The following is a 25,114-nucleotide window of genomic DNA, read 5'->3' as shown; positions in this document are numbered from 1 at the left end:
TAAATTTAAATGAATTAAAATGAAATGAAATTAAAGGTTTTGTTTCTCAATCATGCTAGCCCTATTTCAAGTGTGCATTAGTCTACACAATGCAGCTCTATAATCTCTTACTCGTTCTCATGACTTCAGTTATCTATAACCTCTGTCTCAAAGGACTGACTTGCAAATTTATGCTAAACAAGTCATGTGGACTTATTTAGTCCCACAAGAAACTCAAACTCCAAAATTAATCACCTCCACCATCAACTCCTCCCTTACCTTAAACACCTTGCTTCTCCCCAACATCCTTAGTTGTGTAAATAGAATCTATCGTCCAAGTCATCTCAACTCTATCCCTCTGATCTAAGCAGAAGTCTATCCCCTTTGAGTCAACCTAACTGATCTCCCTGCCTCTAGTCCAATATATATAATAAATATATATAATAATAAGCACAATGTACCTACCACATACCATTCATTCAACTGGTTAACTCTGCAGCCTTGTCTTTTTCAAATATATTAATAATTCTACAAATAAAGTTTAAATGTCTTAGGATAATACAGCATTTAAGACACTACATAGTCTGGCCCCAACCTTACTAGTCTCTTCTTCCATTTTCTACCTCTTAAGCCCCCTACTCTCCAGCCAAAAAAGGACTCCTTAACACTGTCCAATACATTCTATCATAACGTTTGCATCCACACCTCTGCTCATGCTCTTGCATTCTCCTTAAATATCTTTTTGATCTCTGTTAAAATCCTAACCATCCTTCAAGGTTCAGCCCTAATTTCACCTCTTCCATTAAGCTTCTCAGATCCTCACTATACTCCACCAAAAGCAATCTTTTCTTTTCTGAATGTCCATTGCACTTTTCAACCACACTACATGTATAACAATAGCCAATTTCTACTTTGTTATAAGTAGGTTATATTCATTTCTTATTATGAAGAAACTCTTTAAAGAAGGAGGTCATGTGTTAGTTATCTTTCTATCCACCAACAGTGTCTGATAAAACAACCAGTATAGAATAGGCACATAATCTACTGATTATGGTAATTTCATTTGAGTTATAGACCAGTTCTTATGTGTAAAGAATTTTCAGTATCTCAAAAGTGGCCTAGGCACTAAATTATCCCTGTAGTTTTATCAAAGGCAGGCAAGTATTTGGGGCATACATAATTCCCCAAATTACCTTAAGTATGAGCCTCTAGCTACTGAAAAATAGCCTTCCTATTCAGGTCATGTACTAACAGTATAAAGAAATAAAACTGGGGCTGATCTATTATGTCTCCTATGGGAATACAGGAGATTTTCTATTTTAAATACAGCACTTGTATCAACATAGCAAACTAGTATTTCAGGAGCTCATGGAATATAAATGATTCAGGTATGATATGATTCTATTGAGGGAATAACAAATTCAGTGATAATAACAGCTATCATTTATTGAGCACTTATGAGTATGTCAGATACTATTCTCAGCACTTGACATATATTATTTAATTTTTATAAAGCTATGAGATAGGTACGATTACTATTCTCATTTTACATATTTTTTGGAAATTAGGCATAAAAGGTAGATCACACATCTAAAAACAATTGTTCATTAGTATAACCTAATAAATGGATAGAAGATGCATGTGTGAAAGAGCACTTAGTGCCAAACTAGGAGTCCCAAGATCTAGACCTATTTCAGTTCACTAGACAGAACCTCATGGAGTCTCAACATTCCCCTTGATCCTTAGCAGCCCTCAGAGTAGTTGAAGAATCAAATTAAATCAAAGAGCACTGGACTTAAGGTCAAGGAATCCAGTCTCTGCAGCTCTGACCTTTACTATATCTAAGACTCTGTACAAACAAATCCTACAGTTTCTTTGAGCTGCATCCATTCTCTGCAAGTACAAAGCACCTACATATGTGCCAAACATTTTGCCAGGATTAGGAATACAAAAGTGAACATGATAGATACAGTCTTCTGTCCCTACAAAACTCAGAGCCTACAAGGGGATACAGATGAATAAAAGAGACAACTATAATTAAAGTTGGTTAAGTAATCAAGTAGGAGAGTATAATAGAGAGGCACCTAATCTAGACTTATGGGTCAAGGAGTATTTCCTAAGAGGAAATGACTTCTAAGCTAAGACTGAAAGGATGAATATTAATTAGAGAAAAGTTCCAGGCAGAGGGAACAAGACCTGTACACAGAGGGCAAGCATTAACAGTAGATTCTAGAGAAGTAAAGAGGATTTAAAAAGCAAATATGAGGGAATCTGTGTAATTTGTTACAACTACATGTGAATCTGCAATTATCTCAATAAAAATTTCAATTGCAAAAACACAGCATATGTGAGAGTACTCTGCAAATTGAGAATAAGTGTCTTAGTCATTTCAGTTCATATTATTACTAATAATATATTCTACAACATACTGCTACAGAGAGCAAAGTTGGAAGGGTCATTATAATGGAAATAGAACTACTACAGACAGATACTGACCATATTTCAATAGTTGGCCAAAATTTGGAAAATCGTGATTCAATACCTTTCACATCCGGTCGATACTGTAGTCCATCATCTTTTTTTCCCAACAAACTAGTGTCATCTGTGTCTATAAAAGAAAAGTTTTCAAATTAAGACACATATGATATTTAACTCATACCATGAAACTTCCAAATATTCCAAATGTTCCAGGTCCTTCCCAACTTCATCCACTTATCCTGCTTACATTTCCCTCCAATCTCTTGACTATTGTGCCATTTCTATCTTAGGCTTCAAGACATCCCAAATATATACACGCTCTGCTCTGCATGATGAACAGCCTAATTTCATCTAGACTTCGGCTCAAATGTCCTCTACTGAAAAAGTCTTTCCTGTGCAAACTAAAATAACAGATACCCTGACGTGAAAAGATTAACCCTGTCTCCAAGGGACAATGGTCTCAAGTTTTACCTTCTCCTACCACTGTTTCCCTAGAAACATATCAGATTAAGATAAATGTGGAATCTCAGTTACGTTATCAGACAAAATTTATGATAGAAATGACCCCAGACTGGCGAACTGTATTTGGACTGGGAAGACTATAAATGAACCACAAATGCCTGTTGGAAACACAAGCTTCAGCTTCCCAGTACATAGTGAGGGAGGAAAGGGAAGGTATCATTAGGGATGAATGGAAATATTATCAAGAGAACCAAGATAAAAATTAAGGACCAACTACTCCAAAGGATTCTAAATCTGCATGAACTTCAATTATCAAAATTCTCAAGTTTGACCAATTTGAAGTTTGAAATTCTGGTAGTACCATTCAATCATAAGCCAGTTCCTCATAAAAAATATTATTTCTCTAAGCTACTGTTTCAACTTAGGCTCTAAACACCATTCTAGGAAAAGAAAAACAAACCCGGGCACCTGGGTGGCTCAGTCGGTTAAGCGTCTGACGGGCTCAGGTCATGATCTCACAGTTTGTGAGTTGGAGCTCTGTGTCAGGCTGACAGCTCAGAATCTGGATCGTGCTTTGGATTCTATGTCTCCCTCTCTCTCTCTCTGCCCCTCCCTGCCCGCGCTCTGTCTCCCTCTCTCTCTCAAAAAATAAACAAACATTAAAAAAATAAAAATTAAAATAACAAACAGAAAAACAAACCATAATACTTCTTTAAGATCAAGGGACCTAAGAAGGGCCTCTACCAGCAAATGGTTTGCTCTCCTGCCCATTTAAAAAAAAATTTTTTTTTAATGTTTGTTTATTTTTGAGAGAGAGAAAGAGAGAGAGAGAGAGAATGGGAAAGGGACAGAGAGAGAGGGAGACACAGAATCTGAAGCAGGCTCCAGGCTCTGAGCTGCAAGCGCAGAGCCTGACGCGGGGCTCGAACCCACGAACCATGAAATCATGACCTGAGCTGAAGTCAGACACTTAACCGACTGAGCCACCCAAGGGCCACTCTCCTGCCCATTTTTGACCCCCAACTGGAAATCCTCTTATGAGCCCCTTGGGCATTCTCTGGTAGCTTAGACCAGAGGTACTGCAATCCCTGGTGCAGTATTCCACAAATAATTTGTTACCAACATAAAGTACCAAACTTTGCCTTACCACTTTTTTCTCTTAGCTTAGATAAAAAACATATCCCTTTAATAAATCCAAAACAGGTAGGAGGGATGGACTTACTAAGCAGGACTACTAGGACCACAATCCTAGTCCATGACAATGTGCCTGGCTCTTGTATGTTACTAGGAATGATACATTATCCTCACCCATACGTGTATTACTAGGGAAAGAAGATTGAGAACCTCTGCCTTTAGTGACTGGATATTTCTAGTTGTAATAGAAAACAAAAATAAATTCTTAGCTGGTATCATGGCCTCCAAACTATGACATAAAGCAAAAAAAGAAAAAAGAATTTTAAACTGAAGGTGATAATTTTTCCTTATATTCTGTAACTTCACACCAAAATCTCTTAACAGTATATAATATGTAGGGGCAAAAACTGCAGAGAGAATGTGAAAACATAGTATGTGAAATGTGAATGTGAACATAGAATGTGAAAACTTTTCGGCTGTAGAAAAAAAGATGAAGAAATACATGGCAATGCTTATAGTTTTATTATAATTGAAATAAGTTGACTAATTCTTAAACAGCTATATTTATTACTATAAATTTGAGACAACCTTTAAGAACTATAAATGTATCTATAAGTCCATGTAAGGAATAGCTTAGTAACTATATGAACAACAAAAAAGCATGGTTTGAATTTTAAGAAGATGAAAATAAATGGAAAAAATTCTAAATTAGCAACAGAACAAAGAAATTCTAAAACATAAAGTAATTAAAAAAATAAATAAAGCAAAGATTTCTCATTTTACAAGTATGGAACACTACCAAAATGACAAATAAGAATTCAGACACACAATATAATAAAGACAGGTCTCTGGGTGAGTAGAATAGCTGGGTGAGTTACCTGTGCAATGACCAAGATGCCTTATATCAATTTGTTCTTGCTTTATACAAGATGCTTCTCGAACAAAACAAGGATTGTTGTAGGAACTCCCATCAGAAGCACACACAGGATTAAAACTGTATCCACTGCAATCTATATTACATACACACCTGTTGGAAAAGATATAAATTACCTATATTTTAATACAACAAAATTTCACAATGCTGCATTTCATTTTCTTTTCTGCTTTCTGTTAACAGAAGTCAATATATTATTCTAAGTGATAAAAGTTTAACTGTAAAACAAAAGTTTAACAATAACAAGCTAACAATTTCTTTTTTTTAATGTTTTTATTTATTTTTGAGAGAGTAAGAGACAGAGCATGAGTGGGGGAGAGGCAGAGACAGACAGACAGACACAGAATCTGAAGCAGGCTCCAGGTTCTGAGATGCCAGCACAGAGCCTGACACGGGGTTTAAACTGGTAAACCGTGAGATCATGACCTGGGCCAAAGTCAGACACTTAACCGACTCAGGGACCCAGGTACCCCTAACAATTTCTTTCAAGTGAGAGTTTAGGGATAATTTCATCTAGATATTGTTAATCCAGTGGTTTCCCTGAAATTTTCATATCTAGATATAATAATCAAAAGATGTCAAATGTCAACATTAATTAAAAAGCAACATGGTGTAGTGGAAAGAACACAGAATTATGAATCAAAAGTCATGAATCTAAATCCTAGCCCAACTAATTACCAAAATTTTGTCCAGATTCTTCCCCTAAGTTTTAGTTTACTTACCTGCAAAATAGAGGTTATAATAATATCCCTACCTCGCCAAATAACTGGAAAGATTAAAATACATAATTGATATAAAACATGTAATTTGAAAGCCCTCAAAAGTGTTACTAGCTGCATATCTACCTATACCACTGAGTGTCCACTCAATACTAAGATTGCATAAGGAAGTCTAAGACATGGCCACTCCTCTCAAGAACAATAAAATTTAACTGGGAATATAAAAGTAAAAAAAAACCAGAGATTTCTCCTTCTAGCATCGCTGTAGTCTTAGAAGCTAAACTAATATTCCTGATGAAAACAACAAAAAATATAGGAAAGGTATTTTAAAATATTCTCTCAAATGCATTCATAAGTTGACAAGAAATCAGGAAATATTCTGACAAAAGTTAAATGAAGACAGGAAGAGAGAAAGGTCAATTGAGTTTGCTAAAGCTGATTTTCACCTTGAAAGTGGTTGCCAAACTGTGTAAACTCAATTATCAACTTTTGTGGCTTTGCAGGCCTCTGGGAACAAAAGACAAAGAATACTGACCTACCTAAATGGGGAGCCTGAAGACCCTAGATAAGTGGGTATGTCAAAAAGTAACAACTCTCAGCATGAGGGTAAACCAGAAATGAGTTGTCATGTTCCACAGGGACTATTTAAAGGGGGGGAAAATGCTGTCCTGAGCCATGGCATTGAAGAGAGGGAAGAAAAACATCTCCCCTGAGAATTAAAAACCATAAGCCAGCCCTCACATGGGTAATTACAACTTAAAATACTACTTGGGTGTTCTGAAAAACCTCAAACCCAGAGTTTATTTTAAGAGCCAAGGACTAGAAGGGGCCCTAGGCAACTGACAGAAGCAAATGCAATCTTCTCTGGAGAAACCCAACTTTATTATCTTCAGCCTCACACATTTTCCAAGATACAGTTGTGAGAAAAATAAGTAGATCACACACACTCACTCAGTCATATATCTACAAGAAATAAGGAAATAAAACACCATGAGTGGAAAAAGCTGATCTGAAAATGAACCAAGCAGGGCATCTTGCTGGCTCAACCAGTGGAACATGAGACTCTTGATCCTGGCATCCTAAATTTGAGCCCCACAACAGGGTAGAGCTCACTTTAAAAAAAAAGGGAGGAGAGGGGTGCCTGGGTGGCTCAGTCAGTCAAGCTCTGACTTCAGCTCAGGTCATGATCTCACAGTTTGTGGGTGTGAGCCCTGTGTTGGGCTCTGTGCTGACAGCTTGGAGCCTGCAGCCAGCTTCAGATTCTGTGTCTCCCTCTCTCTGCCCCTGCCCCGCTCACACTATTTCTTTTTCAAAAATAAACATTTAAAAAAAAAATGAGGGGAGCGGAGAGGAAGAGGGAAAGGAGAGGAAATGAACCAAATTGCATTTTTAATAGATAAAAAATGTATGATTAGAAATAAAAAACTATTTAGATTTGACAGCAGATTAGATAAACTAAACGTGAGTTAGGGAAGCAGAAGACAGGTTAAAGGAAATTACCCAGACCACAGCAAAGAGAGATGGAACATGAAACAAAGATTAAGAGACACGGAAGACTGGGGCGCATGGGTGGCTCAGTCAGTTAAGCGTCTGACCTCAGTTCGTGTCACAATCTCACAGTTTCGTGAGTTTGAGCCCCGTATCAGGCTCTCCGTTGACAGTGCAGATACTGCTTCAGATCCTCTCTCTCCCTCTCCCACACTCATTCACCCTCTCTTAAAAATAAAAAACATGTTTAAAAATGGTAAAAGGCCTTCAAGAAAAAATAAAGAGAGAGATATGGAAGACAAAAGCAACAGAATCTAGAAAAAATCTGATTGGACCTCAAAAAGGAGTAAAAGGAATGAGGCAAGGGCAATATTCTCAGCAATTTCTTGTCAAACTTTCTAAAACTAAAAAAGATACTCATCTAAATGCCCAAGAAGACTAATATATTCCAAACAGGATTATTAAAAAGGAATGTAGACATGGAGATGTCACAGTGGAATTTTATAAAAACATCAAAAAAGAGTATTTTAAAAGCAGCCAGAAAGAAGACAGAGGGAAAAATAAGGGGGACAAGTGTTTTCAAAAGCAATAATGAAGCCAAATTGTTTATTTATAGCAAAAGACAGTGAAATAATACCTGCAATGTGCTGAAATTAAAAGAAATATATATGAAGAGAAATAACTTTCATGAATGAAAGTAAAATAAAAGAAATTTGGAAGAAGTTAAAACTTAAAGAGTTTGTTACCCGCTGGCTGTCAGTAAAGGTAGTAATCATAAAGGCAGTTGAAAACTGATCTTATAAAGAAAATCTGAAATGCAAATGAAGAACAAAAGTGTAAATCTGTACATAATGTTACCAAAGCTAGCCTTGCAAGGACCTGACAATTTCACTAGTAGGTAAGGCCTTTGGTAGGTAAGCTCCTTGCGCATCAGGAGACATAAGAAAGAATGTTCACAGCAGCATTATTCATGAGAACAAAAGACTGGAAACAATCCAAATGTCCATCAACAGTAAAATGGACTGTAAAAGGATGTGGTATAGTCAAAAAATTAAATTCAATAGGGGCACCTGGGTGGCTCAGTCAGTTACGCGTCTGACTTCAGCTCAGGTCATGATCTCACAATTCATGAATTCAAGCCCCGCGTTGGGCTCTGTGCTGCTGGCTCAGAGCCTGGAGCCTGCTTCGGATTCTGTGTCTCCCTCTCTCTCTCTCTCTCTCTCTGCTCCTCCCCTGCTCACACACACACTCTCTCTCCCTCAAAAATAAACATTAAAAAAATTTTTTTAATTAAATTCAATAAACACTGAAATTGAATGAACTATGGCTATGTGCATTAACACGAATGAATCCCAAAAACATAACTGCTGAGGGGCGCCTGGGTGGCTCAGTCGGTTGAGCGTCCAACTTCAGCTCAGGTCACGATCTCATGGTCAGCGAGTTCGAGCCCCGCGTCGGGCTCTGGGCTGATGGCTCAGAGCCTGGAAGCCTGCTTCTGATTCTGTGCCTCCCTCTTTCTCTGCCCCTCCCCCACTCATGCTCTGTCTCTCTCTGTCTCAAAAATAAATAAACGTTTAAAAAAAAAAAAAAAACATAACTGCTGAGCAAAAGAAGGTACATATAGTGATGATTCCATTTATACAAAACTAAATATCAATCAAAAGCCAAATCATATATTAAGTGATTTACCATCTGTGGTGAAGCTATTTTAAAGACCAAAGAAATGATTTCCACAAAATGCAGTATACCAGATGTATTCAGGGAGGAACATGGGAGGGCAGCTCTGAGGTTTTGGTAATATTCTATTCCTGGCTTGGGAGGTAGGATTCACAAAATTTTGTTTCATTTTTATGCACTAAACCAAGCATGTAAGTTTTCATGCACTTTTAAATATATACGCTATTTCACAATTTAAAAATCAAGGCACCAGAAAAAAAATTAAAAATTCCTATTTACTAAAGTCAAAAATGGCTTTTACATTTTAGTGGGGGGAGAGGGGGCAAAAAGAACGGGACAGGGAGCATATCTGGTCTGCAAAGTGTAAAATATTTATCAGCTGGCCCTTTACAGAACATCCTTGCGGACCTCAGGTTGACAGGATACGAGTGGGCAAAAGTAGAATGGCAATAAAAGAGAAAGGTGGGCTGATGAAAGATTAAAGTACTGTTCCAGGAATTGAATCAGAAACAGCTCAACAACAAAGGCAAGATACCACACCAATCCAGTGAGGAGAAACAAGCGATGGAGCAGTGGGCACTGAGCACAACTGTGACTAAGTGTAGGAGAAAGTCAGCGCTCCTCGGTGGGATGGCACCACTGCTTGTCAGACTGCAAACTGTGAGAACACACCAGGCTGCTCTTCTCAATGGCACAGGCAGAAAGAAAATCAAATTACCATGTCAAGGAAAGTCCAGGGAAACAATGAGCAGAGGAGGAAAATATTAGACTCCAAAGGCTGCTGATACTACTGATTACAGTGATTACAGCTGTTTGCACAGGGCAACCATAGCAGAGGGCAGGATGCCCAAAGCTTAGGAGTGTGCACTAACGGGGAAAGAAATCACTTCAGTAAAAATGCCAAATTCAAGACATCTAACAACCATTTACTCTGTACCTACTGTGCAGGAATACTCACATTTGCCTTATTAATCCCGACAAAAAATAATTATGAAAAGGGAAGATGAATATGAACAAAGTTAAAAAGCCCAAGATCAGTAATAAGTGGCTGGGATGGTGTTCTCTCTACTCATAGCTGTTATGTAAAATAGATATCTCAGTATGGAAAGTAACAAATGAAAGGAGGTAAGTATTTTCCACATGATTTTCATGATTTATCATGAAAAATCTTTCACTAAACTGGCCTTGCTTTTCCCTCAAACACACCAGCGACACTCTTGCCTCAGGGCTTTCCCTCTCCCTGAACACTTTTCCCTCAGACACCCACCAGGTTCAATCCATCACTTCCTTCAAGTTTTTTCTCAAGTCTTAAAAAAAATGGCTGAAAATTAAATCACTAAGCATCCATTTAAGAAGCTAGGGAAAAAAAACAATGAAATAAATCCAATGAAAACAAAAAAGAAGGGAAAAACAGATGATATGGATATAGATACATGGAGATAGAGATATGGATATACAAATATATCTCAGCAGAAATAGAAGACATGGTTACAACAGAAAAGATCAATAAAGCCAAAGCTGATCCTTTGAAAAATCTTTCAAATCAACAAAGGAGGATTAATCCAGAAAGAAAGAAAAAGAACAAGAGAAAAACCTATCAGCAGTGAAAAAGACTAGATTCAATGGGGATTATGGTTTAATCAATAATGAAAAGTTATTATAAAGCACTTTAAGATAGCAAGTTTGAAAACATGTGAAATGAGTAACTTTTTAAAAATATTCACTATTGAATTTAACCAAAAAAGAAACAGAAGCTAAATGGTATTATAATCATTAAATAAATTAAATCATCTGTTTGAAAAAATGTGTCCTTCAAAGACAGCTTCAGAGCCAGGTGTCTTTTAAAAAGAAAATTCATGAACACATTCACTCCAATCATTCAATAAATAGGTCATTCTATTCTTGCACAAAGTTGTTCAGAGAATAGAAGGAACACTCCCTAACTCACCAAGGCCGTATAAACTTTAAAAAATACACAAAAGTTAACAGAATAGCACTCACTGAGTAAAAATGAATAAAAGAAAATCTATCCTTACAGCAGACAGAATACCAACCAATAACGCACAGGCACAAAAAGATACTGCAATCATAAAACAACAATAGGATGCAATGAAAAAGGAGCACCATGACAATAAAGGTAAGCTCTTAGAAATCAAAATTACAGCAAACAGAAACAAAAAACTCAAAAGAGGACTGAAAGATAAAGCTGAAGAAACCTCTCAGAAGGTACAGCAAAAATTTTAAAACATAGAAAATGGGAGAAAAGAAAATTAAAGGACTAGTCCAGGCTGCCCAACAACCAAATAACAGAAATACTAGAGAGAAAACAGAGGAAAGGAAATCATCAGAGAACTAATTGAAGAAAATTTCTCAAGTCAGAAATAAGTAACTTTTGGGGTGCCTGAGTGGCTCAATCAGTTAAGCATCCAACTTCAACTCAGATCATGGTCTCATAGTTCATGAGTTCAAGCCCCACATTGGGCTCTGTGCTGGTGGTGTGGAGCCTGCTTGAGATTCTCTCTCTCTCCCTCTCCCCTGCTCGCTCTCTAACTCAAAATAAATAAACTTAAAAAGAAAAAAAGAGGAAGTAACTTTCTAAGAAGGGGTGCAACATTGTGAAATTTCACTACACTGGGGACCAAAAGATCCTACATGCTTCAATACAGAGAAAAAAAATCATACGCAAAGGTTCCAGAATCAGAATGGCTTCAGGCTTCAACAGCAATACTGAAAGCTAGAAGACGGTAGAGCAATGCTTTCTCAAGTCTAGTTATAAGTCAGGTATTAGGCGTAGGATAAAACACTTTCAAACATTAGGTCTAAAAAGTTTTTTGGCTTTTTTTTTTAACATCTTGTACCCTTTTTCAAGAAGGTACTGAAAAATATGCTAAAATGGGAGACTAAAACCAAGAAATTAAAGGCAAAAAAATGCAAGAAACAGACTATCCTATATAGGAGAGAGGTAAATGAATTTCTAGGATACTCATGGTATAACGCCCTGTTCCTGACACCGAGCTCCTAAAAACCCTCAAAACTTTCTAAGGAGAGTCTAAGGAAATGCTAAGGAAATGCATCATTAGGTGAGGGGAGAGAGGGGCCACTTAGACACCAGAAAAACCAACCATGGTAATTAGAGAATCAGAACTTCCATTTCCTCACCCCACCAACCCACCTGACCTCTGGGAAGGGGAGAAGGAGAGAAGGGTTGGAGATGGAGTTTATCACCAATGCCAATAATTTAACCAATAATGAAACCTCAGTAGAAAACTTCAAACAGAAACATTCTAGGTTGGTGAACACATTCACGTGCTGGGAAGGTGGTATACCTGACACCATGGAAACAAAACAGAAACTCCAGTGCTCAAGACCCTTCCAGACCTCATCCTATGTACTTCTTCATCTGCCTGCCTATTTACATCCTTTATGATAAACAGTAAGCACAGCACTTTCCTAAGTTCTGTGAGCCATATTAGCAAATTACCAAACCTAAGGGAAGGTTGCAGGAGATCTTCAAATTAGTAGTATGCTCAGCCAAAATGCAGGGAACCTCACTTGCAGGTGGTGTCTTGTGGGTTTGTGCCTTCAATCTGTGGGCTCTATGCTAACTCCAAATAGAATGTCAGAACTGAATTAAATCGTAAGACACCTGGTTGGTGTAGGAAATTGAAGAATTGGTTGTTGTTGAAAAAGATACAACACTAAAGGAAGATCCCAGGGTGATAGCTATATACAAGATGTACAGGGCAACCAGTCCAAAGTTTCACTCTGTAGACAGTTCTGTTGATGGCTGCAATTATTAAGAGGCCCAGTGCCACTGTGCCCTTTTTAGCCAGGGGACAGAATGCCCAGGTAAGCCTGATCCAGGTTCATACTTGGCTTGTCTTAACTGTATGGTGGTGAATTTCCCACTCTCCCCTCCAATGTCCTACTGCCTGACTCAAATGAGCATACTCCTTTAATTGACTCCTGAGAGCTGGAGGTCAGCTATGGCAGGAGGAGAAGTAGAAAACACAGGGCAGGCCCTTCCCTGACCACATTCCTGCCAGTCATCTGTACCTGGCAACACTAGAATCCTGCCAGATGTCTCAACTGTGGTGAGCCCTATGTTCCCCATGACTCACTCATGTTCTTGCCCACTGACGTCCCCAGAAGGGAATCTTGTAAACTCTCTGGGAAACTAAAAGCCAGACTCTGATTCAGAGACTGTTCAATGTATCTTCTTCTGAAAGGTTTCACGTAATAGTGGCACTATTGCCCCTTCCATCCATGGCTGGATTAATGCTCCATATTGGTAATATGGCAATATTTTATTTTGTACCCTAGATGTTAGGTACACAGATGTAGTATTCCTTAAATTGCATGCATATATTTTAAACACTTCTGTATGTAAACATTCATTTTACAATAAAAGTCTTAAATAAAGCATAGACCAGTATGTATAGTGTGCTGCCATTAGTTTTTTAAAAAAGGAAAGAAAGAGAATATGTGTATATATTTGCTTGTACATGCATAAAATAATCGCTGAGAGATTAAATAAACATCACCGTGACTGCCTCTAGTGAAGACAACTGAGTGGCTGGGGAACAGAGGTAGGAAAAAGACTTTTTACAGTAAAGTCTTTTAAAGTTTTTGCATTTCTAACACTGCAAATTTCAAAGGCATGAATGCATACATACATAAATAAATGAATTCAATGACTTCTATGATTTCTGCAAATCACAACTCTTAAGTCTTTAAAATAGGGATGATACCTCCTAATACTGGTGAAAGAACCAAATAAGCTTTTGTAAAAAGAACGCTTTGAAATCAAATACTATATACATCTGAAAGTAGTAGTATTTTTATTGAAAAAAATCTATCCTTTTCCTTCTTTCTCCTTACTTTACACAGAAAGTGTTATTCCTTCTTGATATGGTAAGTTTATTTAGCAGTTAAGGAAACACTGGCTTTAAACTAATTCATGTGAAGTTATTTATATTTAGATTTAACAAACATCTATGAAGCCTTCAACAAGTTTAATACCAGTCTTTTTCACATATATTAAATCCTTACAACAACCCCATGTGCAGCTCTAAGTGAATACTAAAGATCTAATGTGAACAGCCATGAGTTCAACAAAGACCTATAGAGGGACCCTACAACCCAACCTTATGGCAAGTTCATCCAGTATAGAAATCCACAAGACAAAGTCCCTGCTCTTAGGGAGCCCACATTCTGCTAGTGATCCCAAGAGAAGAGGTTATTTCTCAAGAACAAGGAGTAACAGGGAATAAAGTCACCTAACTCATAGGGACTATGGAAGACAGCAAGGGAGGCTTCCAGAAGAGGTGTTATCCTGTGATCTGAGTTAAATTTCATTCAAGTCAGGGGACAAGAGTAGGTATTAAACAAGTACATAAATAGGGATGCGAGTCCAGAAGAGGGAATAACAGACAAACTATCAAAGAGTAACAGAGCATTCAAAAAACTGCCAAAGGTCATGGAGATACGGTGTTCTGCACTTTAATTTTTTTTTATTTGATGGCAGGGAGCACACAAATGGAAGAGAGGGGCAGAGAGAGAGAGAGAGAGAGAAAGAGCTCCACACTTAGTGCAGAGCCCAATGCAGGTCAATCCCAGGACCTGAGCCGAGATCAAGAGTCAGATGCTCAACAAACTGAACCACACGGGCGCCCCTGTTCTGCATTTTAAAAACAAACCTCTCATAGGAAAGCTTTACTGGCAGCTGTGTAGCACTACAGGAAGATACTTCTGGACAAAGGAGCCTGTCATTGCTAATATCCAATTTGTACTTTGTACAAAATTATGTTTAATCGTGTTGTTTCCTGTTATCAGAAGAAAAAGAACAGCATACAATTATTTTTCCATTATAATCTAAGGGATCATCATAGCAATGTATTAAACCTAAATAGTTTTAAGTCTATATTCTATGTACCCAGAGTAAGGCAATGTTAAATGACAAAAATTATTGTCATCTCTGATTAGAGGAAATAAGAGTAGAAGATAATGGTAGGAAAGGTACTTCTTTGGTTCTTTGCTAAGAAGTATATGTAGCCTCCAGAAAGGAGAACACGACAGAGGACACACATATATAAGCATCATTCTCTTTGCTTAAACAAGAAAAAAGATTTCATCATAGCTTCTAAGGGAGAGACTCATCAGATTGTGACACTGACCAGCTGTGTCAAACAGCTGTGGTTCATGAGAACGAGCCCCAAGTCGGGCTCTTCACGAACAGCATGGAGCCTGCTTGGGATTCTCTCCCTCTCTCTCTCCCTGTCCCTCCCCTGCTCACACTCTATTTCTCTCAAAAATAAATAAATAAACTTAAAAAAAAATTTTAAGACCCTACTCAACATTCTCTGATTCTGGTAGAGTTTATAATAATTAAAACATGACATGAGTACTTGTTCTATAAGTAAGACCTTTTGTATTTAATAACTACAATATTATCTTTTAATTTAAAATTATATTACATCTTCCTAATCAAGGCTTGATGGCTACTACCACATCTGGGCATCTCTCAAATTTCCTTACTGAAAAGGTCTGGTTGGCTAGGTCAAAACTACCCTTAGGCAAACATGTCAGTATTCACCTGGAAGTAACCACGAAAAGACACAGAAGGTGCTCTGAGGGAGTTAAATAACCTCCGTATAACTTTCTTGATACCATGCCCATTTAAAAGTTTTTTAAAAAAAATTACAATAACCATTGAGATACATCTAAATTGTTAAGCTCAACTGCAATCAGTAAGAAGTATTTTATACACTCAAAGATTAATGTTCCTAAAATTTCCTTCTGTCTCCTTTCCTAGTAGGATCAACCATTTTAGTTTAATGACTTTTCTAGGTAAAGCTTCCAATTGCTTCCTTAACATTTTCCTATTCTTTGCATTGATTTCCTGGCCTGGACTTGGCTGCCTGTCCCAATCTATGTGCTCCTTGGCTGTCTCCTCAGATTGCATGCTCCTTTCTACTGGTAAGCTCTTCTGTGGTCTGTACCCACTTCCTTATGCTTAAAGCCTGTATCTGCAAAAACAGTGGTTCCAAGCTCTCAAATAGACACACAAAATGAATTTAGTACATACAAGGGAGTTGCCCTAATTGGGCATAGGGTGTATGTCATATCATGAGGTGGTGTACATAGAAAGATGTGTATTTTACCATAGATGTCATATTTGGGGCTGCCTCTGAGACTAAATGGAATCTGTTCTACTTCTAAGCAAAAGATCTCTATCTCTTTCAATTAAGGGATGAAAAATCAAAGCAGATAAATGACTAAAGCAGGACTAACTGAACAGAGGTACCATCAAAGGAATAGAAACAGATCAATGGACCAAGCCAATCAATCACTGACAACTATTTTGACTCTGAATACCTTTATGTAACAGTCCTGAGAGAAAACACTAAAAAGAACTAAATCTCTACAAACACACACACACACCCAACAGCGTTTCATCATGCCATATCATTAGCACAAAGTGAGAAGAAGAGAACATAACATCTATTATCTCTTCTCTCTGTAAGTCCATATCTCTCATTGCTCTATAGACCCACATCTACTTTGCAAAACATGTTCTTCCTAATCAAATCACTCTTACTGAAATGAATGGACACATGTCAATCCAAGTGACCAACATGTAGAAACAGAGCAAATTGAAGTTATACAGAATTCATTTTTTACTGAACTTGTCTTGTGCCAATTCTCACCAACTCTGATATATCAAGTAAATTATCACGCTTTAATTTTACCACATACCCAAATAGCTGATTTTGAACCATAATCCTGAAAATGGTGTCATCTTGACTTATAAAACTCACTTTAGGTTGTTAATTAAACCACATTACTCCTATTCAGTGAGAGACCTGAATATGTTTAGGGCTGAATAAAACATGGGACCAGAAAACACACAGTGAAAATATGTGTAAGGAAGAAAGTGCAAATCTCTACAAAATAAATGTTTTAAAACATGCGCTAAGGGGTAATTGAGGAAGTGAAGATCAATTTGTGCTATAAGGTCCTGAAGTCAGCATTAAAGCTTTTAGAATCAACTATGCAAAAAGCAGGGGCGCCTGGGTGGCTCAGTCAGTTGAGCATCATATTCTTGGTATTGGGTCAGGTCATAACCTTGTGGTGGTGGGACTGAGCCCTGGGATTGAGCCCTGCATCGTCATGGGGCCTGCTTGAGATGCTCTCTCTGCCCCTCCTCTGCACACTCATGCTCCCCCCACCTCTCAAAACAAATATACTTAAAAAAAAAAAAAAAACTATGCAAAAAGCAAACAACACAGGGAAATGAAAGGCTGAGACTAGAATAAACAAACAGGAATCTGATGAAAAGAAGAAACAAACATGGCTATGTTGATGATGTCAATATCACTACTATTCGACCAAACCCATGTGGAAATTGGACAGACAATGCTGTCCAACTACAAAACCCACAATCCTGAAGGCTGAACATTAGTGAGAAAATAAAACAATATAATGTCAGTCTGTACAACTAGGATTTCTAAAAATATTTTTTACATATATATAATTACTGTATCTAAAATTCTGAAGCAATTTTGGACTTTTCTTAACACACTGAAATATATGAAAAATTCTGTGTAAAAATGCAAGTTAAGCAAAAGAAAAACTTATTGATACTGTTAAAAAGTATAATGGTAGGATAATTCAGAATAAGGGTATTTTTGATGAATAAAATTAGCACTTAGCATAAAATATATAAAACGATCAAAAATAAAGACAGGTAAAACTGAAAATATTATATGTGGAGTCTCATTCTAAAATATAACACTTTAATTTAAAGAGCTATGATATTATATCAACATAAGAGAAAGTCAACAGACCAGCAGTAAACAAAAAAATAAAGAAGGCACACACAAAATATCTAGAACCAGGTTAAAAGATACCTCTCTACAATAGAACAGTACTGATTAACCTCCACGTAAGTGCATCCCTTTCCCTCAATCAACTCACCCAACATTTTCTGCATCTTCATCACACTCAGCTTTATATTTGCAAGGTCCACACTTGGAGTGTTTTCTGTGAACTTCTGCCCCTGACCCTTCCTCTTCTGCTTAAAAAGAAAAATTAAATTTTCAACCAAAAGTTGGTTTCCTTTCCAGATAAGCTTCATGTTTTCAGCAGCCATTATCCCATTTCTGCGGAAAATGTACCTGCGCTCTTGAAAACAATCAGTTCCAAAATCTATCCAAATTGGCATCCAAAAATGTTTCCAATACTGAGTACAACATATTCTATGAGGAAAACAAGTATTGGTGCTAGCAAAATAATCCCTTAACCTATGTACGAAAGAACACTACAGGTTTTGATAATTAATTGCCTTTAAAAGAATTACCATATAACATTAAATAAGAGAGAGAGAAAATAAAACATGAGCAATAAATTTGGTACAGTGATTACCCTACCCTATGCAATGCCAGTTAACAAATAAATGATTAAATGCAATAGAGTATAACCACTTGTTCCTCACATCAGTTTCATACCTGCCTTACTTATTACATAACTAACAGGATTCAAAAAAAATATTTATCTCCAAATTTGTAAAAGGAAAGGGGTCTCTTTACAAAGGACTTGCCTCCTTTTCTGTTTGCCCACTTAGCACACCAAAAATACCCAGAATGCAGAAGTGTGTGGATCTCCTATGATCTGGCACAAAAAACCAGTGGTTACCAGTAAGTCTCCAACTCATATCCCACATTCAAGGGATTCTACATTTCTGGGCTCAACTAGAATGAATCCTACCCTGATAATCTCAAACTGGGCAGGGAGATCTGTTCTGAAGCCAATTTAGGGATTACAGTTTACTCAAAGGATCTCTCATTCTGGTTTAGGAAATAACACCTTCTTCAGGGGGTGTCTATCAGTAAAGAAGACATTACAAGGCAAGTCCAAAAACCTAATATACCTATTTGGTAATACTTCCAAACTTTCCATTTTTAGTGTCTGCATGCACTTTAAGTAGAAATCTTTCCCAAATTCTCATGAACACTCCCAGATTCCAGGGATCATAATCCTATTATTTCCAAGGCTTCAGAAACATCAGGAAATCTTATGGCCACCACAAGCTCACTTAAGTTTGTACACTAATCTGAGCAAACGACTTAGCCTTTCTAAACTCATACTCCCTGAAAAGAAATAGTCAACCTACATTCTCAGAGCAAGACATCCAGTATTTACATGACATAAAAAAAATCATGACATCAACTTCCACTTCTTTAGTATGGGAACATGACTGTTTCCTTACTGAATATCTGACCACAAAGACTAGACTACATGATCTCTCTTAAAATCCTTTCCAGCTCTAAGATCTAGAATTGATGGTCTGATCCTTCACATGTGATCATGAAGCTTCTGCTTGAACATGTCCCTTTAAATCACATTCTATTGTAGGATAACTTTAATCTTTTTTTTTTTTTTCCCCTGAAACTTTCATCCCCAAATTTCTTCCTCAGGATGGTTCTTCTATTCTCTAAGTGACCTTTGAAGTGTCTTCCAACTCTGATATTTTAGGATTCTACGAAATGTGGAAATCTGGAATAAGGTTTCAGATAGTATTGAAAGGATCATAACTGTAGTTTTCATTTGTATGAGTGTGAATTTTACTAGAGCAAGTTTTCTTTCAGTGTAGGTATCCCCACAGTACCTCCAGCATTACTTTGTATACAGTAGACACTCACTAAGCCCTACAGCTTCATTAGACTATGAAATAAATGAGTCATTCTTAATTCTGACAATTTAAACTCTTGCTATACACTATTACCAGATACTACTTTTTTAAACAGCAGAAATAATTTATATATTTGTAAAATAAAATCAAAAACATACACAGGAGAATTTTAATGGCATAAAGTCTAGATTCCACTACAATTATCCTGTAAGCCTTCTCTTTGCCATGCACAATTCGCTCCAGAGTTTTACAACCCAGCACCTTGAAAATTCCTTAGGAGCAAAAATTTGTAAGCAAGGGGTGGGAGAGTTACAAATACTCTGGTCCAACCCAAAATCACTTGTGTGGATGATCCCAAGGAGAAGGCACTTTGGTGCAATCTCAATTTAACAGGAGCTACATTTCCGCTTTGTTTGTCAACAAAGCTTTAGTGAGACATAACTGTATGAAACAATATGCCTAGGGCTAAAAGGGACAGAAGGGTTGGGTGTAATGGCTAAAGGCTTCTTTCTGGAGTAACGAAAATGTTCTAAAATGGACTGTGGTGATGAATGCACAACTCTGTACTATACTAAAAGCAACCGAATGGCACACTTTAAGTGAGCAAATTGTACACTGTGTGAATTTTAACTCAATAAAGCTGTAAAAATCAGAAAATGACAGAAAACAAATGTCCTTTAAGGGGTGCTTGAAACTTACCTCCTTCTCCAGATCCAGAGCCATTATCTAAGAAGAAAAACAAACAGTGAATAGAAATACTTTCGCTGGAAATGTCATCTTATCCAATAGTCAAATTTCTTATCAAAAATCAAACTGCAATAGCAATTCTCATTTTTTGATATCAAACCATTTATTCTTATGCACCTATTCCATGTTTTTCCCCAAATGTTAATTCCCTGGACACACAATCATCTATAACTCATACATCTTTGTAGCATATTCAGGAAGTATCCAGGTACCCTGCACCGAGTAAAGATGAATAAATACTGTAAAATAAATGGCTATATAAAAATAATTTTAATTAACTCACTTAAAAGGTAAAAAAAGAAAAAATTTAATTTTGTAAAAGCTTAAGAGGAATAATGAATAAGTTGCTTTTATTAGAAAGGGAGGAAAAGAGCTTTGGGTCTTGCTCCAAAAATCTTAATGAAATCCGTGGATAAAGGCCAAAAGCCAAAAGGTAAGAAAAAGCCTCAAGGCTTAAAAGGAAAGAACTTCTGAGCTGAGGTTTTCATATTACTGATGAAATTAGCTTCCTCTAGGAAACCTCACCAGAAGGACTCACACCAAGGTGTAGGTGGGACACTTGTTACTAGTGAAATTAAAAAGCCTCCCTCAAAGTTACCAGCAAAAAGTCGGCCTAAAATGTAATTAATATAAAATGCTTATTTTATAAATCCTAAAAAGGCCAACATATGATGCAGAGCATGTTGAAGAGAGGGTAGTGCTATAATATCATCAGCATGATGCAGTAAAAAAGCAGAGATGGCAAAAGAGCTTGGCACACTTTATCCAGCACTTTCAGGGGTTGGGGGGGAGACACATCCTCAGGAACCCGCTCCAGTTCTTCAAATGGTTCCCCAGAGTGGGAGATAACAGCCTTCACAATATTGTCCCTTTCCCTTTGATCTCCTTCAGACAATAATCAAATTCTCAAACATAGTGGAAATAGGAACCGGAACAATACATGTTTTTTGTAATATCCACTGCAAAATCTTCAAGGGATTTTATAAAGTCTAAAACTGTGTTCGATTCTGATTAACCAACCATAAATAATTAGATCTGAGTACACAAAGGAAAAGAAAAAGAGTAGAAGAGCAGAAAAAAGACAAAGAAGGGAACTCAATTAAAAAATTGTTCTATGACCAAACTTTTTTTTAGAAAAACACTCCTTTTTGGGGCGCCTGGGGGGGCTCAGTTGGTTAAGCGTCTGACTTCGGCTCAGGTCATGATCTTATGGTCCGTGAGTCAGAGACCCACGTCAGGCTCTGTGCTGACAGCTCAGAACCTGGAGCCTGCTTCAGATTCTGTGTCTCCCTCTCTCTCTGCCCCTCCACCGCTCATGCTCTGTCTCACTCTCAAAAATGAATAAATGTTAACAACAAAAAAATTCTTTTTTGAAAAAATTAAAAAAAAAAAAGGAAAACACTCCTTTTTTCCTTCCATTCTATATACATTGACTGGGTACATATCATGTGGTAGGCAACATAGTAAATGGTAGGAATAAATTGAATAAGATAGCCCCAGTGCATGAGATGCTCTCAATCTGTTTTCAACCCATGCTAAATTTTAATGAATACAATACCTCAAACTTTCCTTTAGTGTCCTTTAGAATTCTGAAATAGGAGCACCTGGGTGGCTCAGTCGGTTGAGCATCCAACTTCAGCTCAGGTCCTAACCTGGTGGTACGTAAATTTGAGCTCTATATCGGGCTCACTGCTGTCAGCACAGAGTCCACCTTGGATCCTCTGTACCCCTCTCTGCCCCTCCCTGCTTGCGCTCTCTCAAAAATAAATAAACAAACATTAAAAAATAAAATAAATAAATAAAATAAAGTAAGATAAAAACTCTGAAATATTGTGACTACTCTGATAATGAGTTGAGTTCTTCTTGTAGATTGTATTTTCATTGTTCATATGCCTTTCCCCATCCACACAACTCCACCCAAACCCTGGGACTATAATATACCTCCCCAGATAGGGCATCCTGCCGTCCTGTTGAGAAGCAACTGATCCAGCTGAAGACAGATGTGACAGATAAATGAAATACAGTATGATATATACATAGAGATATGCACAAAGTGTGAAAAAAACTCTGTCAGGAGATGCCACAGGAGAAAAATTTCACAGAGGAAAAAAGGCTAAAGCTCTAAGTAAGCATTTTGCAAGTAAACAAAAGACCTATTTCTAGCAATGTCCCACCAAGCATCTAACAAGATCAATATAGCACCTTACAGCTTAGCTTATTCAATCCTCATTTAACAATCCCAAGAGATGGTATCCATTTAACACTTTAAATAACTGGGGCTCAGAGTAACTAAGTGACTTGTCCAAGGTCATATAGTAAATAAGTAAACAAGAACTGGAGGGGGGCGTCCTGGGTGGCTCAGTCAGTTAAGCATCTGACTTCAGCTCAGGTCATGATCTCCTAGTTTGTGAGTTCAAGCCCAACGTTGGGCTCTGAGTGACAGCTCAGAGCCTGGAGCTTGCTTCAGATTCTGTCTCTGTGTCTCTGTGCCCCTCCCCTGCCCATGCACACTCTCTCTCTCTTTCTCTCTCTCTCAAATATAAACATAAAAAATTTTTTTAATAAAAAATAAATAAGAGCTGGAGTTAAAATTAGGTCTTTCAACCCCAGTGCAGTGCTCTTTCCAATCTACCACCCTGATTCTAATGTTTACCATTCACTGCCTATCAAAGCACTTTGTGTCTTAAACACATGCTCCTCATAAGAGACACATAATTAATTTGGGATTGTAAAGAGCTCCATATTCTTTTTTACTTTTTTTTTTTTTTTTTACATTTTATTTATTTTTGAGAGAGAGAGAGAAAGAGAGACAGAGTGCAAGAGGGGGAGGAACAGAGAGTATGGGAGACACAGAATCCGAAGCAGGCTCCAGGCTCTGAGCTGTCAACACAGAGTTTGACATGGGGCTCAAACTCACAAACCGTTGGATCATGACCTGAGCCGAAGTCGGACACTTAACCGACTGAGCCACCCAGGTGCCCCTCTTTTTTAGTTTCTAAACCAAGTCTGTGAAACACAATGTACTTAGAGAAGTATACAAGAATCACAACAAATGATAGTCTATTGGCCTGAGAACATAATCGTTTCACGAAGCACATAATTATTTGATGTAGGGAAAGAATTTGGTATTGTCCAAAGAAAGGCCTGGTCTTTGCCCACAGCTTTTTTGTATTTTCTTTTTAATTTTTTTAAATGTTTACTTATTTTTGAGAGAGAGAGAAACAGAGCGCAAGACAGGGAGAGGGAGAAAGAGAGAGAGACACAGAATCCAAAGCTGAGCTGTCAGCACAGAGCCCCGAGAGCCATGAATGAGATCATGACCTGAGCCAAAGTCAGAGGCTTAACCGACTGAGCCACCCAGGCACCCCTGCCCTCAGCTTCTTTAAGGTAATCTACATCATACCTGCCAGAAGTGTCTCGTTTCAGGAGGGTGCTAACCACATCAGATGATAGGGTGGGGCTGGTCACACTCTATAGCCTTAGGGTAGAGGGCTGGCCAACCACAAAGACCAGCCACCTAATTTAGAGTGGGGGCTTTCAAACATATGGTATTAGTGGACCTGGAGTTTGAGATCAACCACATGGACAATGGATCATTCATGCTTATGAAATGGAGCCCCAGTAAAAATTCTGGACACAGGCACTATGATACATAGGAAAAAAAATAAATAAATAAAGTATATCATATAGGAAGTGTCTACACCTATACTGCTAACCTTCATACGATAATTCTAATTACAACACTTCACTTGCATCCCTGTCCCCAAATACAAATGCAAGTAAGAAACTTACATTAGTGCCTTCCAAAATTAACCACTACTGATTCAGGAAGGAAAAGAGAAATAAATACAAAAAACCTGGGGGAAGATAGGTGACAAGGATTGGCAGACAGAATAGAGAAGATATAAAAAGAGACAAGCTTGGAAAGAGACACATCCTGGGATGCCACTAATGACTTTCTATAAATATTCTCCACCCCTTTCCCCTGCCATGAAAATAAAACCCAACAAAATGGATCCCATGTAATTTCCACCCCAAATCTCGTTCTAATATTCAAACCATAAGGCAAAAGGCAGGCAAAGACCCCACGAAATTTCACCACCTGGGGTTAAAAAGCAACAACACGAGGGGTGCTTGGGTGGCTCAGTCGGTTAAGCATCTGACTTCGGCTCAGGTCATGATCTCACAGTTCATTAGTTTGAGCCCTGCATCAGGCTCTGTGCTGACAGTTCAGAGCCCGGAGCCTGCTTCAGATTCTGTGTCTCCCTCTCTCTCTCCCCCTCCCCTGCTCACATTATCTCTCTCTCTATCTCTCTCTCTCTTGCAAAAATAAACAAACATTAAAAAACAAATTTAAAGCAACGACATGAAATGCAGACAAAAAAGAGCCCCTCCACTCCCCAAACAACTAATCCATAGAGCAGTTCTGGGAATACATCTCTGACTGGAAATTGCCTTTTAGAAACTATGATGGAATCATCTCTAACATTTATTCAGAAGAGTATCACACATACCAGAGTAGCATGGTCCTCTTGCTACTACTGTTATCTCTTTCTGGTGCTTACAAGCAGCCCTTCTGAGAAAGCATTCATTTTGATAAGTGTCCCCATTTGATCCACAGACAGGAATGTAATTTGTATGGCACTGCAAAAGAAACAAAAATAAACTTTCAAAACTAAGCAGGAATATTAATAGTTCACTTCATATTTATGAATGTAATACCATAGTACTGTGACATACTTCTACAGAATAGTTTGTTCCTTTGTTTGGTTTAAATAAAAGAGAGTTATGGGGCGCCTGGGT

At 37.7% G+C, this 25,114-nt stretch overlaps 1 protein-coding gene across 2 annotated transcripts in view; it reads right to left on the bottom strand.

The window, feature by feature from the left end:
• TMEFF1 (transmembrane protein with EGF like and two follistatin like domains 1) overlaps positions 1–25,114 on the bottom strand; it is a 122,570-nt gene that overhangs the window by 24,062 nt on the left and 73,394 nt on the right. Inside the window, exons 3-7 of one of the 2 annotated variants that reach the window (XM_049635335.1) lie at positions 24,826–24,955; positions 20,264–20,290; positions 17,851–17,950; positions 4,932–5,080; positions 2,522–2,587 (exon numbers count right to left, since the gene is read on the bottom strand). In XM_049635335.1, the coding sequence (XP_049491292.1) occupies positions 2,522–2,587; positions 4,932–5,080; positions 17,851–17,950; positions 20,264–20,290; positions 24,826–24,955 (472 nt within the window). The remainder of the gene's footprint in view (positions 1–2,521; positions 2,588–4,931; positions 5,081–17,850; positions 17,951–20,263; positions 20,291–24,825; positions 24,956–25,114) is intronic. The other variant, XM_049635341.1, reaches the window with a different exon arrangement.

This window comes from Panthera uncia, chromosome D4 (assembly GCF_023721935.1).
Source record: "Panthera uncia isolate 11264 chromosome D4, Puncia_PCG_1.0, whole genome shotgun sequence".
NCBI classification, from domain to species: domain Eukaryota; kingdom Metazoa; phylum Chordata; class Mammalia; order Carnivora; family Felidae; genus Panthera; species Panthera uncia.
The sequence above is the reverse complement of the archived record's forward strand: the minus strand, read 5'-3'. Positions and strand labels throughout refer to the sequence as shown.